The sequence below is a fragment of the Macaca mulatta genome, chromosome 1 (assembly GCF_049350105.2).
Source record: "Macaca mulatta isolate MMU2019108-1 chromosome 1, T2T-MMU8v2.0, whole genome shotgun sequence".
NCBI classification, from domain to species: domain Eukaryota; kingdom Metazoa; phylum Chordata; class Mammalia; order Primates; family Cercopithecidae; genus Macaca; species Macaca mulatta.
The window spans coordinates 218854208-218873003 of record NC_133406.1 but is presented as its reverse complement, the minus strand read 5'-3'; the positions used below and the strand labels follow the sequence as shown (position 1 = coordinate 218873003).

Sequence of the window (18796 nt, the reverse complement as noted above, 5' to 3'; positions counted from 1 at the left end):
AGAGAGTCTAATCAACAGCTCCCAGCTTCTCTGGGCCTGCCCAGGCCTCAGGCTGCCCTCCCAGCTCCAGGCTCCATCCTGCCCAACAGCTGCACGCGGCGGGACACCTGGCCTCCCCACTAGGCCACCCGCCCTTCTGAGACAACAGATAGCCCCGGCTCTCGCCACTGGCCAACAGACCCACCCTGGACTGAAGCCTGACTCCAGGGTATTGGGAGGTGACTGGAACCTAGACCTTGCTCCTCAGGAGGTGCTGTCAGCTATCCTCTCAGGGCCAGGCCTCCTCATACCTCACGCTTGAGAAGACACAGTGCCAGCCACCATGCCTGCATGGACACCTGCCTGCCCAAAGCTTTTCCTTCTAGAGGCAGCTTTTCAGTCAGACACCTCTGGCATTTACCAGCTGGGTGACTTGGGCAGTTACCTCTGCAATCCCCAACCTTCTCATCTGTAATGGGATGGAAACGTTGGGATTTAGATCATGCTGTGGGAGTCATCATAATAATTATTATTGTTATGATCCTACAGTCTTCAGACCAAGTCCCCCTCTGTGCCTGCTCGGGCTCGCACTCAGCTCTTTTCTCTCACAGCCATAGAGCATGCGCCCCATTCCACCCAGTCGTGGTTTTATCATGTCTTTCTACCTAGACTCCAGGCTTGTGGGAGGCCAGGCTGTGACATCCATGTCCCCCAGAGCTGCCATTCCTGGCCAGCTGATGGTTCGATAGAGGTTGGTAAATATTGGACCCAACCTTGGTATGTGCCCAGTGTCTTCTTCATACCCTCTCTGGTTTGGGAGGGTCCTGGGAAGCCTGTTGTTCCTCTTGCCTTGGGCAGAGCAGAGAGACCCTTGGCTTGAAGCCGGGGGTGGAGCAGGAGCGAGCTGGGTCATCCAGAGACCTGCTTCGTGGCAACCTGAACCATCACCGTTGCAGAGAACAGGTTTGCCAACCTCTCTTCTCCTAGGCCGCCCCTCCTCACCCCACCCCCAACGGCACAGGCAGGAGAACTGAGTTGCTGGAATTCCCCACAGTTTGCATGATCCAAAGCCGAGGCTGCCTTCCCCGCTGGGATTTTGGGGGTGGACATGGGTGAAGGTGAGTGGTGATGCCACCGGGCCATGCTGGCTCCACTTTGGGACAGCTTCAGGGAAGGGGGTATAGGGTCACTGCCTGGGAGTCAGAACACCTGGGTTCAGTTCTCAGCTCTGAATTTGGGCAGGTAGCTTCCCCTCCCTAGGTCTCAGTTTCCTCATCTGTAAAATGAGTCAAAGATGAGATGCTCCTGAAGGACTTCCCCCTGCAGATGTAGCTGTCTTCCATGCAGGCCTGGGCCAGACGCTTGGACTGCCACTTTTTATTCTTTGTTTTTTGTGGCTTTGGCGGTGCTGGGCAGGTGAGACCCAGTTCTTGCTCCTCCTGATGCTCAGATCTGTTTTGGAGATGCCGGCTCTGAACCCATGCATTCAAGAACCAGCTCCAGGGACACCCAGGGTCCTCCAAGTCCAAATCAGCTCCCTCCCCAGCTCTGCGACCCAGGCTCCATTCAGGGGGTGGCCTGCAGGGGGGCAGTGGGAGAAGTTGGTAGTGCCCTGCTTTCTGTACACTCTGCCACTGCTCCTGAAGTGTTAATCAAATTAAGTCTCCAAGAAAAACAAAAGCTCCGCAGCCACTTCGGGCTGCCTTGGAGTCGTTTGCTCTCGGAACAGCTGGGAGAATTCTACATCACCTCTGTCCCCCAAGCCCTGGGTGGCTCTGACCCCAACGAACACACTCCTTCCAGCCTGGAGGGCTCTGGCTGGCCACAATGACCTCATAGCAACAGCCATTGGACACTCGGGGCAATTTCATGAGAGATATTTGTTCTTTGGTCTTGATGCAGAGAGAATTTTTTCCTCTCTCCCTGTCTCCATGGAAACCCCAGCTACACTGTTGGCGATCCCCCTTCCCACCCCATGCTTTTCAGATCAATATTGGAGCTTGGCTCCCCACTGGCTGCCCGCAGCGGATGGTGGCAGAGCTCTGGGCAGGAGGAATTGGGGCCAGGGTTAAGTGCGGGGCATGGGGAACCGTCCCTGAGAGGGGATGAAAGGAGTGTAGGTCCTCTTGCTCCCTGTCCACCCACTCACTGGAGCTCATCCCTTTAGTCTCCCTCCCCGCAGCAAACCTTCCGCCCCTACCCAGGGAGCGCCCTGAGCGCAAACCCAGTCAAGGAGAAACAGACAGGTCACCAGCGGTTACCACCCCTCCTCCTTAGGCTAGACACGGGAAGGTGGGGGGCCGTTGTCTTCTTTAACGTCTGGATGGAGTTTCTTCCTGCCCCAGGGAAAAACCAAGGCCCGGCCAGCGCCGGCGCCAGCCCCGGGCCCTGGGAGACCAGGCATCCTGGTCCCTTCCTTCTATCTCCGGCTCCCACCCCCCAAGCAGAAACAGGTCCCTGCACGCCTCCAGCCCAGCCCGCAGCGCGGCGCAGCTCGGCGCGGGGAGCTCGCTCCGGACTTCTCGGGATTAACCTGCTATTATGTCCCAGAGCCCTTCCCTGCAATGGGCTTCCTCGGCGACCTGTCAGCCCGGCTGGACTGCACCCCGCGCCCGGCGCCCCTTCCGGGCCACCGCCCCGCGCTCGCACCCCTGTCGCCCTCGAGCGCCCCGAGCCGCCTACCGGTGCGGACGCCGCCGCCGCCACCCCTGACGCCTCTGAGCAGGGAGCCGGACCCGGGCAGGAGGGGACCCCGGGTGTGCAGAGGGACTTTCGGGCAGTGGCGGCGGCAGCTGAGCGAGCGAGCCTCCGGTCCCGCGGCCGAGACACCTGCCGGGCTGCCCCGCGCCCGCTGCCCCGCGCCGCCTGGCACCGGCCGCTGCCCCCGGGGCCTGCCCCGCCCCGCCCCGCCCCGCCCGGCCCCGGCCCGACTTACAGCCAGTTGCTCGCGGCGGCTGAGAAGACGGCGAAGACGAGGAGGCGCAGCGAACGCAGGCACGAGCGGGGACTCATGGTGCCGCCGCGGGCGCCCGGCCCGGGGCAGCGGCTGCGGCCGCGGGGGGCCTCCCGTCGGGGCGGCAGGTGGGCGCCCGCGGGCGGGCCGGGGCGCGCGCGGCGGGGCTCTGCCTCCGTGTGCCTGCCGGCAGCCTGCCCGCTGCTGCGCCCGCTGCCCGGCGCGGACCAGACTGTCAGCGCCGCCCCAGAGCCGGGATGCGGCGGCGGCGGCGGCGGCGGAGGCGGGCGGGCGGGCGGCCGGGGGGGCGGGCCGGGGGCGGGCCGAGGATGGGGTTACCTGGGCGGGCCCAGCGGCCCGGGACACCCCCCCCCGGGGGCGGGCCGGAGCGGCGGCGGCTGCCGCCCTAGCCCGCGGGACTGGGCTGCTCCGGTGGCCTCCCCGGCTGGGCGCTCCGGAGGACTTGGGGCCCGAGCCCGCTCCAGGCACGCCTGGCTGCGCGCCGCCGAGCCCGGCCGGGCTAGAGGCGCGGCGACCCAGCTGCCCGGCCGCCGCCCGGGCCTCGGGGACGGGCGGGCACAGCTCCCCCAACCCGCCGCTGCGGGCACTGCAGCGCGGCCCTCGCTGCCCCCCAACCCCCCCACTGCCCCCCGCCGGCGCCTGGGAGCCCAGACCCCGGTCCGACCGCGGCAGACCCACCGGAGCGCGGCTGCCACTTGCGCGCACCCAGGCGCTGGCGCTCCGGGTGCCTGGGGCTGCACATCTGGGCGCTGGATGTCTCCCGGCCGCCCCCCACCCGGTCCCTCCCTGCCTCCTGGCCCCCGCGTCCTGCGGCCCAGCCCCTCCCTGGCGCTCACCTCCCTACAGCTTTCCGGGAGCTGGACGGGGCCTCCCCAGCTTTGGGCAGCTTGGGACAGTGGCCCGAGACTGTGGGAATCCGAAACCTCGCGTCTGGCTAGCCACAAGATCTGGGCGCGCCCCAGGCAGCAGGGTCTTGACTCTGAGCCTCCGTTTTCTCATCCGAGAAGTGGGCTTAAGACGCTGCGATTGGGAAGACAGGAGGAGTTTAGGCAAGCTCTCTTGGCCCACTCACCAAGTCTTACTTTGCATTTGGTTTTCTATGTGCTTGTTCTATTTATCCTCCCATACCAGGCGGATTCAGCCTCTTGCTGGTTTCGGGCACAGGGCGGTGGCTGCCATGTTTGTGGAAGGAATAAATGAATGGAACGGAATGGGCTGCAACAGCCTGTGCTTGGCTAGTCCAGAGAGCTCAATTCCACACCACTGTAACCCCTAAGAATTGTCTGCCCAAATCCAGGCCACACCCTCTCAGGTCACTGATCTGATTCTGTGTGCTACTCATCCTCCAGGCTGCATCCCCCAGTTGCTCAGAGCTAGAGGGACTCTTACCTAAACAGTAAAACTAAGGTCCAGAAAGGGAGGGACCTGTCCCACCTCCCTAGGGGTTGGGAACAGAGGCAAGGACCAGGTCCATGCCCTCACCCCTGACCTCAGTTCTTCACTGATTTCGGAGTATGAAATTTGCTCCCACAGAGGCCATCATGTTCGGGTGCTGGGATGGTGCCCTCGGGTCCCCTGGGCTCAGAACAGAGGAGGGGCTCAGTAAACATTTGGTATTGGGACTGGGCAGAATATGGCAGAGATTTGTGGGGCTGGGCAAGAGTACAGATGGAGGTTCATGTACCATATGTCCAAATATTTGCAGGCTATAAATCAAGCTAAAAAAATGCAAAATAAAATATGTTCTATTCTTCTATCTTGATAAATACACTTTCCTAACAAGGCGGAAAGCTGGCTTTGGGTGTGGCATTCTCATACTCCTCAGACTTTGCCCTGGGGCTACTGGCACAGGGAGAGGGGACCCCTAGTGCCTGGCCTGTGCCCCTGCCCCCTACCTTTTCCTACCTCTGCCTCTGTCCTGTCCTTCAAGGGTCTTGTGCACACTCATGAACATCTCAGCCTGCACATGCAAGCTCAGCCCCTTGGTCGCCCCTCAGGCTTAGGGCTGGGCACACCAGTGGTGCACTCTGTCCTCAGGCTGGCTCTGGGGAAGAGACCCACACAGATCCTGGCAGTGGGCCAAGGGCCATCTGTGCAGGGAACCCCAGAGGCCTGGGCACCCAGAGTGTGCTCTAGTGGAGGTGGCTTAAGCTCCAGGTGGGCATGTCCCCTTGTCCCATGGTCTTCCCTCTTTGTGATGAGAGGTTAGCTGGAGAAGGGCTAGACTGGGGGAGTCCCCAGGGTAGGGGCCACTCTCACCTGGGTTTAAGGGTGGTACTGAAGTGCTGACCTATTTTGAACCAACATATTCACTTCCTGGAGACTCAGTGTGGTATGGTGGAAAATAATAATAACAACAATAATAATTTAGATGGCAACAGGCAATTATGTTAGGATGGCCGTATAATTTTCTTCCAAACCAGGATGTTTTCAAGAGTGACGGGGGGCTCTAACTGGAAGATTTGCCAGGCTACCAGGCATAGACCAAGACTGTGCCAGGCCACCTAGGATGCCTCATGCCACTCAAGTGTTGAGCCCTGGTATGTCAGGCACCGTTCTAAGTGCTTTACACGCTTTGACTCATTCAATCCTTGCAACAAATCTAGGAAGTAGGTACTGTTGTCACCCTCATTTTACAGATGAAGACACCAGGGTGACTTTCTTAAGGAAAACGGTGGACCTGGGACTCCAGAGCCACATCCCCAGCTCCCATACCACCCTAAGCCTGGGACTCAGGTGTTTGGGCTTAAACCCCTGTCCCAAAGCACATGACACTTGACTTTGGGAAGCTGCAGGACCTTCAGTTTCTGTATCCATCAGGTGGGAACAATGTTACCTGACTCGCCTTCTCCTGGGGTGCTGGGAGATGCATATGAGTGGGTGTGAGTGAGCCCCGTGAGCAGGACCAAGCTGAACCCAGGAGGTAAAGAACTGGAGCCACCAACCAGAGTCTCTCCCCAAGCTGTGATAATGGAGAGGAGGAGCCCTTTGCTCTGAGTCAGTGGAAAATCTGTTTTTTTGTTTTGTTTTGTTTTGTTTTTTTGGAGATGGAGTCTAGCTCTGTCGCCCAGGCAGGAGTGCAGTGGCGTGATCTTGGCTCACTGCAAACTCCGCCTCCCAGGTTCAACAGATTCTCTTGCCTCAGCCTCCTGAGTAGCTGGGACTACAGGTGCATGCCACCACGCCCCGCTAATTTTTGTATTGTTTTTAGTAGAGACGGGGTTTCACCATGTTGGCCAGGATAGTCTCGATCTTTTGACCTCGTGATCTGCCCGCCTCGGCCTCCCAAAGTGCTGGGATTACAGGCGTGAGCCACCGTGCCCGGCCGGAAATTCTTAATGAGAAATTCTCTTGGAGGAAATCCTCTTCTAACTTTCAAGAACAGCCCAACTGTGAAAGTGTCAATGCAAATTAATTAAAAAGTCAAATTGTGAATAGCTCTTTAATATCAGTAGTCAGAGTGCGTCTGGTGCTTTCTATATACCAGCCACCGTTCCAAGTGCTTTGCCTGTTTGCATTAACTCATGGAATCTTGGCCATAGCTCTAGGAAGTAGATACTGTTATTAGTTCCATTTATAGGAGGGAAAGCCCAGGTGTGCCTCTAAAACTGCTGTAAGACATATTAACAACCCTATCACATAGGTAAATGTTATTCCCATTTTACATATGGAGAAGCTGAGGCACAGAGCGTTCAAGTGCATTGCCTAAAGTCACCCAGTTAGCAGCATGGCCAGGGTTTGGAAGCAGGTGGTCTGGGCACTGAGCCAGCACAAAGCTGTTCAATGGACAAAAGTCTTCCACATGTCAGGATTAATGTCTGTGTTCAGAAGGGGAAGCTCATGGGGTTTCTGTAGACTCTTCCTGGGGGTTCCTATTAAACCCTCAAAATCCAAGGCAGAGACCTCCACACTGTGTCCCTCTTTGTGCCCAGCACCATGAACGCCTCACACATAATGGAATCAGAACGTATCTTTCTCGAAGGGACCAATTCCTTAACTTCCTGAGCAGCCGGTTTCTGGAGTTAGTTCTCCCTCCTTAATAACTATGAAAATTCACCAAGGAAGGGAAACCTAGCCAAGTTTTTAATCAGAAAGAATCACATTCAACCTGTCTAAGTTATTGCCAGTTCTCAGGCAGTGGGCCCAAAGCAACGTGGTTGGATGTTTCTCCAGCTCAGTCCTGGAAGCAACTGGTAACAGAGTGTCTGGTCAGCTGGTGACCGGGATTTCTAGTCCAATTTCCCAGATTTGTGAGGTGAAGAAACTGGGGGCACTAGGCTCGGGGTCTAGAAAATTCTTTTTTTTTTTTTTTTGAGATGGAGTCTTGCTCTTGTCACCAGGCTGGAGTGCAGTGGTGCGATCTCAGCTTACTGCAACCTCTGCCTTGCAGGGCTCAAGCGATTCTCTTGCCTCAGCCTCCCGAATAGCTGGGATTACAGGTGCCTGCCACTACAGCCAGCTAATTGGGGTCTAGAAAAGTCTTAATGCCTATCCCTGCATTTTTCAAGGAGATAAAAGGTAGTTTTTTCCCCTGCCACTATGGCCTACGTTGTGCTGGGCTTGGCTGGGCAGATCTGCACAGGTGTGTCCTCCAAGGCTGTTCACCCTGACCAGGGAGGGAATGGGAAACCTGGTCAGTCCCAGCCAACCAGCCATGTACGTGCAGCCCTGGGCAAGTCCTTGCCCCTCTCTGGGACTGGCATTCGCTCCTTAAAGACTCCTGTGGGAATCTAGAGAAGCAGTGAAGTGCACCAGCAAGTTCTGGGGAAGACCTGCATTTGTTCCTGGCCCTGACAGATCTCTTTGCCTCTCTGAGCCTCAGTTTCCTCATCTGTTCAAGGGGATCATAGTGATGTCATGAGGAATCAATAGATAAGGTGGGTAAAGGCTTCTGAGCACAGGGCCCAGCTTCAGTGAACGTTGAATAAGGCTTCAGGGATTGTTAGCGCTTCATCTTGTTCTATGGTTGAAACCAGAAGTTGTGCACCTGTGGTCTCTGGAGGTGTTTTGCTTGGCCTGCCTAGCGTGTTTTCAAGTACATGAATTTATTGATACTATTTCCAGATTGGGAAATTTCACATAAGAAGCTAGATCTCCAGCTTCTCTTGAGAAATGGGAGATTTGGCAACGTGGGACCCAGTTTCTCGGGTGAAGAGCGATCTTTGACTTTAGATGGGGACTGTACTTTTAACAGCTCACTCATGCCCCCGTAACCCCTGTCAGGTCCCTATGGGAAGGAAGGAAGTCAATATTTACTGAGCATCCTACTGTTTGTCACAGAACGCCTCAAAAGCTGTTTCTACATATTGCATTTAATCTTTACCATAAGCTATTAGTACCCTTATTTTGCCAATGAGGAAATAGAGGCTCAGAGAGTCCAGTTAAGTTGCCTAAGATCATCACACAGTTAGCAGGTGGTACACCCAGGACTGCCAATCAGGACATGGGTTTCTTTTTCCTTTTAGGGCTTTCTTTCCACCCTTCACCTAGCCCTGGGTCTGTAGAGTAACCTTGGTTATGACCCATTGATGATCAAAAGATGGATTTAAGCGTGTGGTTCTCATTCTTTACCTTCAGACCGCTGGGAGGCTGTGGGTTTAGAGTAGAGGTCTAGAAATCAGTGTGAACACCCAGAATTCTTGGACTAAAAGCCTTCCTCCTATATAGAAGATAATCACAGTTTTAAATGTTTTACTGTGAAAATGTTCAAATATACACAATAAAGAATAATAGTATTAATAAACACCCATATCTGAATTACCCAGATTCAACAATTATCAATATTTCATCCCATTTGCCTCATCTACTTTTTTTTTTTTTTTTTGAGATGGAGTCTCGCTGTTTCACCCAAGCTGGAGTGCAATAGCGTGCTCTCAGCTCACTGCAAACTCCGCCTCCTGGATTCAAGCGATTCTCCTGCCTCAGCCTCCCAAGTAGCTGGGATTACAGGCGAGTGCCACCACGCCCGACTGATTTTTGTAATTTTAGTAGAGACGGGATTTCACCGTGTTGACCAGGCTGGTCTCAAACTCCTAATCTCAGGTGATCCACCTGCCTTGGCCTCCCAAAGTTCTGGGATTACAGGCGTGAGCCACTGTGCCTGGCCTGCTTCATCTACTTTTAAAAATCTTTACTAAGTTATTTCAAAACACATGCCAGATACCTTTTTGTTTCGCCCACACAAACTCCAGTGTGCAGCTCTAAAACCAGCGGCATGCCAGAGCCACTGGTTTCAGCGGCTAAGACCTGGCTAGCACATCTCTTCCTAACTCCATGTTCAGGGACATCATGTTGTTAGCTTGAAATCGGCCATGGTGGGAGTATTTACACCATGAGAATTGGCATACACCACAAACCAGGGCTCCCCTCCACCTCCCCACCGCAGAGAGCTGGTTGTTAAACATTTGCCAGTACACTACAGTCTCGGAACACAAGGACAGTTTCTTGCATGACGACCATGTTATTATCTTACCTAATGAAATTAATGCCAACATCAGAATCAAATGTCCCCAATAGTTTTTAAAAAGTCTGTTTACTGATGGCTTCTCCAATCAGGGCTTAAACAAGGTCCACCTGTGATATTTGTTATGTCTCCTGATTTTTATTAATCTAGAGCCATGCCCCTTTCCCCCCCAGTTGTGGCTTTTTAAAATGCCCTTGGCTGCTGTGCGTGGTGGCTCACACCTGTAATCTTAGCACTTTGGGAGGGCGAGGAAGGCAGATCACCTGGGGTCGGGAATTTGAGACCAGCCTGACAAACATGGAGAAACCCCGTCTCTACTAAAAATACAAAATTAGCCAGGTGTGGTGGTGCATGCCTGTAATCCCAGTTACTCAGGAGGCTGAGGCAGGAGAATCACTTGAACCCGGGAGGCGGAGGTTGCGGTGAGCTGAGATTGTGCCACTGCACTTCAGCCTGGGGAACAAGAGCGAAACTCCATCCCCCCAAAATAAATAAATAAATAAATAAATAAATAAATAATAAAAATAAAAATAAAATGTCCTTGGCTGGTGCAGACATGAAGTTGATTTGTGGAGGGTGCCCCACTCGGCAGTGCCTGTTTGTGCTGTCAGTTAACCTGTTCCTCTGTTCCTGGACTTTCTGTATATGCTCTAAAGTCTGAATGGGTTATGTTGGCTTTTTGTTATTTTGCCATTAACACATACTAAAAGTGCCCTCATTATGGAATCTTTTGCCATGGAGGAGGGGTTGTCAGACTCGGGAAAGCTGGCCCTTCTGGTCGAGCCTCACCAGTCAGGGCAGGTCTTTTTGCATTCGGTCCTGGGAATGCTGAACCTACATCTGCCTTCGGGAGTTCATTCCACATGCTGCCACTTGGATGATCAGTATTCCTACCTCATGTCTAACTGCAGTCTTTCCTGCTTTAGGTGAAGCCCATTTTCTCCACCTGGAACCCTGAGATTTCTTTTTTCTTTCTCTTTTTTTTTTGAGATGGAGTCTTGCTCTTTTGCCTGGGTTGGAGTGCAGTGGCGCGATCTCGGCTCACTGCAACCTCCACCCCCAGGTTCAGGTGATTCTCCTGCCTCAGCCTCCCGAGTAGCTGGGATTACAGGCACCTGCCACCACGCCCAGCTAATTTTTGTATTTTTAGTAGAGATGGGGTTTCACCATATTGGCCAGGCCGGTCTTGAACTCCTGATCTCAGGTGATCCGCCCGCCTTGGCCTCCCAAAGTGCTGGGATCACAGGTGTGAGCCACCGCGCCTGGCCCTGGGATATTTTAACCTCCTCTCTCTTCAGTTTCTTGTAATGCTGAGAAGAAAAATTCCCCAATGTCCTGTGATTCCAGGATTCTAAGGGCTGTACTTGCAGCAGTCCTCATTTCACCCTGGAGTGGTTATGACCTTGTTATGCCCCAGCCCCTCCCTGCCTAGGAGAAGGCAGGTATCCCTTTTCCACCCACCTGAAGGATGGGGCTCTCACTGATCAGGGTGACGGCATTCACCTTTACCTGCCGTCCTGGGATCCCCCTGCACAGCCTGGCCTACAGGTCTGGGGTCTTGTCCACTGGCCCAGCCTCAGGTCATGATTCTGATTCCCTCACAGGGCTCCTGTCCTTGCTTGGTCTTTCTGACTGGATTGAGTCACGGAAGCTGACTCCTGTCTGTCTTTATCTTCTTGTCACCTCACTGAGTCAGCTGGGAGCTTGCTCTTTACTTCTAGAAACAGAGGACTGTGGTGAAAACACTTGTTGCAGCTGAGCATTCTTCTTGAATCTGTTTTTTTTTTTTTTTTGAGATGGAGTCTCGCTCTGTCACCCAGGCTGGAGTGCAATGGCGCAATCTCGACTCACTGCAAACTCCACCTCCTGGGTTCACGTCATTCTGCTGCCTCAGCCTCCCGAGTAACTGGGACTATAGGCACCCGTCACCACGCCTGGCTAATTTTTTGCAGTTTTAAATAGAGACAGGGTTTCACTGTGTTAGCCAGGATGGTCTCGATCTCCTGACCTCGTGATCTGCCCGCCTCGGCCTCCCAAAGTGCTGAGATTACGGATGTGAGCCATCGTGCCTGGCCGAATCTTTTTTTTTTTTTTTTTGAGACAGGGTCTTGTTCCATCGTCCAGGCTGGAGTGCACTGGCATAATCACAGCTCACATTGCAATCTCGACCTCCTGGTCAAGAAAGATCCTCCCACCTCAGCCTCCTGAGTAGCCGGAATGCTAGGCATGCAGCACCATGTCCAGCTAATTTTTGTGTGTGTGTGTGTCTTTTTTTTTTTTTTTTTAAGAGACAGGGTCTCACTGTGTTGCCCAGGCTGGTCTCAAACTCCTAGGTTCTAGCAATTTGCCCACCTCAGCCTCTTAAAGTGTTGGGATTGCGGGTGTGAGTCACCGCACGTGGCCCCTGCTTGAATTTTCAAAATGGCTTGACCTGGAAGGGATACCACTCCTCTGGGAAGCAGAGTGGCACACAGGGGACGTGGAGGCTTTGGTAGTGCTGGACCTTCAACAGAAGGTTAATCCGAGTGTGTGTTGAAGCTGATGTTAGGAGAACATCCCGGGACCCAACCTGGGAAACACACTATTCAGGAGTGGTAAGGCCCTTGTTAGACCCATCCCTTCCACATGGCAGACCTCTAATGCAGCCCATTGCCTCGGGGAAGCTTGGGGTGGGCAGTGTTAACTTGACTTCTTCTCAAAGGTAATTGACATCACCTACAAGGGAAGAAATCAGAGGAACTTGGAGGAATGAAAAGCTAGTCTGGCAGTGACCATTAACAGGGAGGCAGACAATCTGGACACCTGCAATTCTGAAGTCTCAGAAAAAGGCCTGACTGATAAAGAAAAATTCAAGGTAAATTAGAAGCAGTATTTGGTCAAGGTCGTGGTAACAGAAATGTAACTGACAGCTAAGGATTACTGCATGAGGTGCCAAATTGCACTTGAATGTTTCCTTCCTTCCTTCCTTCCTTCCTTCCTTCCTTCCTTCCTTCCTTCCTTCCTTCCTTCCTTCCTTCCTTCCTTCCTTCCTTCCTTCCTTCCCTCCTTCTTTTTTTTTTTTAGAGACAGGGTCTTGCTGTCCAGTCACTGACTGGAGTGCAGTAATACAGTCATGGCTTGCTGTAGCCTTCCTGGGCTCAAGCAATCCTCAGCCTTCTGAGTACCTGGGACACCGTACCCCTGGGCACGGTGGCATGTGCCTGTAATCCCAGCACTTTGGGAGGTCAAGAGGTCTCTCCAGGCCTTTGCGTGTGCTGTTTCTCCTGCTGGGAATGCCCCTCCACTTGCTTTTTTTTTTTTTTTTTTGAGACAGGGTCTTGTTCTGTCGCCCAGGCTGGAGTGTAGTGGCATCATCTTGGCTCACTGCAACCTCTGCCTTCCAGGTTCAAGCGATTCTCCTCCCTCAGCCTCCTGACTAGTTTGGGACTACAGGGCCATGCCACCATGCCCGGCTAATGTTTGTAGTTTTAGTAGAGATGGAGTTTCACCATGTTGGCCAGGCTGGTCTCGAACTCCTGAGCTCAAGTGATCCCCCCGCCTCGGCCTCCCAAAGTGTGGGGATTATAGGTGTGAGCCACTGTGCCTGGTCTCAACTTGCTCTTTAGTGGACTAATTTGCTGCAGGTCTCAACTTCCATAACAGGTCTGAGAAGGCTTCTGTGGGCTTCTGATTACATATTCTGTCTTAGTCCTGAGCTTTGAAACACTGTCAACCTAATACAAATGGTTATTCAATAGTTATTGGTGTAATCATCTGTTGAATGCGTCTTTTCCCGCAGCTTGGGGCCTCCAGGAGGGCAGGGGCTGTGGCTGTTTTGCCCACTGCTGTGCCCCTGGTGCTGTGGTGTGCCTGGGATGTGGTGAGAGCTCAGTGCGTGAGTGCTGAATGAATAATTGAAGGGGAATTCTCTAAGCTACAGTTTCTTTATCCAAAAATGGGCCTAAGAGTATCTTTCTTTTAAATGGAAATAGACATAACATTAATTCCTTTCCTATCCTCAACCTTTGCAAAGAAACTTAGAAGAAATAAATGGTCTTGTGAATTAGTAGCCTGAAAAACCTGCAACTCAAGGGATCGAACATGAAGTTGGAATGGTAATTCTGGAATGATTGAGATGTCCCTGGCTGCAACAGGGGGATGGGCTGAATGATGCTGTCTGGTCCTGGGGTGCGGGAGTGCTTTCTCCTAGGGGTGAGAGAGCTGGTTTGCTTCTGTGTGCAGGGCCAGGGCTGGGCTGACAAATTCGTGGAGAATTGGGGTGGGGGTAAGGGTCGGGTGGGGGCCCCATTCCACCCTAGGTGTGACTTATCAGTGTCTCTTGGCCTGGTGGAAGGTAGGATGGCCCAGGACGCACCGCCTCCCCTACGCTGGACAGGGAATTTCCTGAAAGAGGTGACATAGTGTTTAGGCCTGAGGGATTGGTAAGGTAAACTTGGCTGGTGGTGAGGGGAAAACTGTTCTAGTGTTCTAGGCTAAGGGAAGAGCATGTCCAAAGGCCCGGAGGTGAAATGGCAGAGTGGGACTGAGGAAGGAAACGTTCAGAGCGGTGGGTGGGCAGGTGAGGAGTGGCTGGGCCCCATGCAAAGCTGGAAGAGGCCAGCTTGGGCCAGGGAATGAGAGAGAAGTCTTGGAGGAGGCTGACGCCTGTGGGGCTCCGTGTTTCTGTGTGTGTGCATACGTGTGTGTGTGTGTCCATGTGTGTTGAGGAGGTGGATAGGGCACAGGGGGCAGTATCTTCAGCATCCTACCAGCAACTATGTACACAGAAGCCCAGCCGGCATCCCTGCAGAGACAGACGCCCCGGCACTGCCTTGTCAGAAACCCGCCGGGGCAGGAGCAGCTGCTTCTAAATCAAGGCCAAAGGCAGCCAAGGGGCCGGGTTGGGTTTGGTGGTTCTGCTGCATAGGCTGATGTGGGGGCAGGGGCTGAAGGGGGCTCTCGGGCAGGGATTCTGGGCCAGAATGAGCCTGGCTGGTTTGGGGAAGTTTATTTTGGAAGCTGGGATGATGCAAAATTAAGTGGGGAGGAAAAAATAGATGAGGCGACCGAGAGGGTCTGTCTGTGGCTGGCGGGGCTGTAAGTGGCCAGCGAGAAGTGCGTTGTTGGGTAAACAGATGGGGGTGGCAGCTTTCTGCACACTCGCTATAAATATCCCGCAGTTTGCCGCCCCTGCCGGGGTTTCCTGGCACCGTGGGTGTGGAGATCAAGGTACAGACACAGGGCACTTCCGGAGTGGCAGAGAGTGGCCAGGGCCCTGCTCAGATCCCAGCCTCCTGGGGATGGAGTGGGCACCGGGAACTGAGGCTGAGGCCCGAGTAGGGGCAGGAGATGCTTTTTTGCTATTAACTGGCTGTGGTTCTCAGGCAAGCCCTGTGACCTCCGTGGGCCTCAATTTCTTCACCTGTAAGATGGGCATGGTAAAATGAGGCAAGCATGTGTCGCTGCTGGGACAGGTACCCTGGAGACCCTCAGGAAATGATCAAGTGTGTAGGCACTGTGTGACCTGGGCGAGTTCTCTTGTTGCCTTGAGTCTCAATTTCTTCATTTCTTCTTCCAAAATACGGGGAGAAGAACCACTGTCTGGCAGCTGAAATGGAACTGTGGGTCTGGCACTGGACTTGCAATGTGTGTGGTATTTTAGGACAAACTGGGGGCCCGGCCGGAGCCCTCCCCAGCCCTCTGCAGCCCCTATGGGATCTGTCTCATCTCTGCAATATGGTAGTGATGGTAATGGTGATGATAGCAGCCAGGCCCACTGAGAGCCTTTTGGTGACCCAAGGGCTTTGTAAACTGTTATCTGAGTTCTTCGCTATCTCAGCTTATTTTCCCACCTCCTTACCTCTTACAGATAAAGAATTCGAGGTGCAGAGAGATGGGACTGCTGGAAGGAACGGAGCCAGATCCACAAGAGCCTTCATTTGGACGATAAATATTCACTGAAGACCTGCCACATGTCAGGCCCCAGGCCAGGTGCTGGGGATTTAGCAGAAAACCAGCCAGACCCGTTTCCTGCGTCCATGGAGTACACAGGCTGGTGGGGGAGATGGGCTATAAATCCATGAACCAAATTATACAGAGATGCACGCTGAGCGCCTAGCGTGGCCTGCGACCTCTCAGGCTCCCATATCTGTGACAGATGTGCTTGGGCTCCTCGTAGGACCGAGGGACTTTGTTATCCACAGCACTGGCCTTAAAGTTGGCTGCTACCTGATGAGATGAATTAAGAACATACCAGCACTTTGGGAGGCCGAGGCGGGCGGATCATGAGATCAGGAGATCAAGATCATCCTGGCCAACATGGTGAAACGCTGTCTCTACTAAAAATACAAAGATTGGCCGGGCATGGTGGCAGGCACCTGTAATCCCAGCTACTTGGGAGGCTGAGGCAGGGGAATTGCTTGAACCCAGGAGGCAGAGGTTGCAGTGAGCTGAGATCATGCCACTGCACTCTAGCCTGGGTGACAGAGAGAGACTCTGTCTCAAAAAAAAAAAAAAAAAAAAGGACATATATTAATACATTCAGTTCATCAAAACAGTCCCTGAATACACCTCTGTCCAGAACTTGTGCGAGCCTCTGGGGACCCAGGGCTGGTCAGGCTGGCTGGGCAGAAGGGGATGAAAACATTGCCTTATACACATTTGTAGAGTATGTCGCAATGGGAGAAATCTTCCCACAGCGTCTCATGAGTCCAGTGAATTAGGCAGGGCAGGTATCATTGTCCCCGTTTTATAGATCAGGAAATTGAGGTCCAGTGAGGTGAAGTGTCTTGGCCAGGACACTCGGTCAGGACGTGACATGAACACAGGACTGCCTGACTTCAAATCCAGTGCTCCTTCCCCTGCAGATGAGAATGGGCCCCTGTAGCAGTGGGAGAGGTCCCAAGGCCCCCAGCTGCCCCCGAGGACCCTGTCAAGCTCAGCAGTGAGACTTTGGCCAGCGGAAGGGCAGACATTTTATCCTGTCTCTTGCATTCCATTCAGAAGGTCCCTGTCTGCAGCTGGAGGGTGGAAGGGACTCTGGACAGGGTCACGAGAGACCCTGCTCTGCCCTTCACCAACAGTGCCATGGGAATCCGGCACATGCTCTCTGAGCCTGCGTTCTCCGTAATTGAAAGGGTTGGACTTGATTATCTCTAGGGAGCATTTTAGTCCCTGAGGGCCTGCCTTTGGAGCCCTGGGGGCATAGCTGGGAGCAAGGATCCATCTGAGAGTGGTTCAGGACAAGACTTATCTCCAGCCCCAACTGGGAGACTTGCTGTCTGGCTGATGGTGAAGTCTCTACCCATAGCGAGCCGAGCCAGGGAGCTGGGGAGGGAGGATACCTTTGCAGGCCACTGGGATCCCTGCACTGAGGCCATGGGGCCAGGGTCTTTCTGCTGTCTCCCCTCCCTGCCCAATCCCCACCCCCCTGACTGGGGGACAGTGCTCCAGGCAGCTGTAATGGGACACGGTTTGTGTGGCAGCGAGGTATCCAGGTTCTCCTCCTTCCGGATCTAAGGCAGGAATGCACTTCCCACCCCCTTGAAGTTAGAGGTGGCTGTGTGACTGGCTTTGGCCAGCAAAATGTGACAGCAAGCAGCAACTAGCAGGATGGGGGTGACTTGGGACCCAGGTGGGGACGACACAGAGCAGATGGGGCTTTGGGGCCTCTCCCACTGCTCTCCCATCCACAGGCATGCAGTGTGAGCAGGAGCGAATGCTTCACGTGTGGGGCCACCGGCTTTGGAGTTGCTTGTGGCTGCAGTGTAACCCAGCGTCTCCTGACTGACGTTGTAGATTCTGCAGGAGGGGCAAATGCGGGCAGCAAGGGCCTGCAGCCCTGAAATTAACAAATGAGTACTAATGAGCCCTTCCTTCCTCCCTCCCTCCCTTTCTCCTTTCCTTCCTTCTTTTTCAAAATATATTTATCCATCTATCTATTTGTCCATCCAAGGATTCAAACCCAGGTCTGCTTGACTAGGAAGGCTGGCCGTCTCCATGGTGCCAGGAAAACTCTTTGGAGAAGATGCCCTTCTCTCTGCCTGCGTGAATCTTCTCTGTCCACAAAGGCCTACTCCATCATCCCTCCTCCAGGAAGCTTTCCCTGACTGTCCCCAGGCCCAGCCAGGGTGTCTGGGGGTGCTGGAGAGACCCACAGAGCTTTGATCACCGCGGCTGGCCCATAAGTGTGGCGACTGAGTCCCAGTCTGGAGGCGCAGCTGGACTTTCCCAGAGAGAACTGAGGCATTGTGGGAATTTCCCAGCAGTGACCCCAGGACCCTGATTGCCCAGAATGACTCCAAGTTGACATATCTGGGGACCGTCACCAAGACTCCTGTGTCCAGTAAACATGATGAACTCAGTAAACATGATGACCCTGGAGATGTGCCCTCAGCATTATAACCGCACTCTTGGCCCCTCCAGAATTCAGAACCACTTTGGGAGTCCACCCTGAAGCCCAGTTCTTTTGAAAAGAAGGAGGAGAAGCTCTTAATGTGGTGAAATTGGGATTAAGTGAAATTGTCATCTGCTGGTTGGTGAGGAGGGTCACTCAGGCCTCTGCTATATCCTCTGGGCTCTCCCCAGTAGCCCTCCCTGGGGTACCGAGAAACAGAGGCTTTGCTCAGCCTCCAGAGGCAGGGTAGCCTAGTGGTAAATGCACGGGCTTTGCAGCAGACAGTGAGACTGAGTCCCTTCCACCTCTGTGTGGTCCCTGAGCAGGAACTTCATATCCCTGAGCTGATCCTCAGTTTTCACATCTGTAAAATGGGGGGTTTCCTCAGGTTGGTGGCTTGAGGTGAGAATGTGATGAGGCAGTGAAAGTGTGTGAAGCACCCGGCACATGGTAAGTGTGCACTCAGTTGTAGTTACTATCAGTGGTTGTAGCCCTGCACCGGCAGGACCTTACACAGTGACATACAGAGATCTGGTGGCAGGAGTCTGGGTGGTGGTGGTGATTATATTTCTCAACTGTGTAAATCCAGCTCCCCTTGTGGGAGGAGCTTAGCCCCTGAGTTAAATGTTGGGACCAGGATCAAGTGCACAGTTAAACACACATTTCTTGGCCGGGCACGATGGCTAACGCTTGTAATCCCAGCACTTTGGGTGGGCAAGGCAGGCGGATCACAAGGTCAGGAGTTCGAGATCAGCCTGGCCAATATGGTGAAACCCCGTCTCTACTAAAAATACAACAATTAGCCAGGTATGGTGGCCTGCGCCTGTAGTCACAGCTACTTGGGAGGGTGAGGCAGGAGAATAGCTTGAACGCAGAAGGGGGAGGTTGCAGTGAGCCGAGATTGTGCCACTGCACTCCAGCCTGGGCAACAGAGTGCAACTCTGTCTCAAAAACAAACAAACAAACAAACAACAACAACAACAACAAACCAAAAAAAAAAAAAACA

The 18796-nt window shown here is 53.7% G+C and overlaps 1 protein-coding gene and 1 long non-coding RNA gene across 5 annotated transcripts in view; one reads left to right on the top strand and one right to left on the bottom strand.

Moving 5' to 3' along the window:
- Window positions 1-3161, bottom strand: part of WNT4 (Wnt family member 4) — a 26420-nt gene extending 23259 nt beyond the window's left edge. Inside the window, exon 1 of one of the 4 annotated variants that reach the window (XM_001100814.5) lies at window positions 2915-3161. In XM_001100814.5, the coding sequence (XP_001100814.1) occupies window positions 2915-2991 (77 nt within the window). In that variant the 5' untranslated portion in view covers window positions 2992-3161. Of the gene's footprint in view, window positions 1-644; window positions 750-1728; window positions 1866-2661; window positions 2868-2914 lie in introns of those variants that run through there. The other 3 variants (XM_077970692.1, XM_077970686.1, XM_077970679.1) reach the window with 3 other exon arrangements.
- LOC144335419 (uncharacterized) lies at window positions 2930-18796 on the top strand. The gene is made up of 3 exons (XR_013406274.1): window positions 2930-2973; window positions 15265-15386; window positions 17350-18796. It is a non-coding gene; the product is annotated as an uncharacterized LOC144335419 (long non-coding RNA).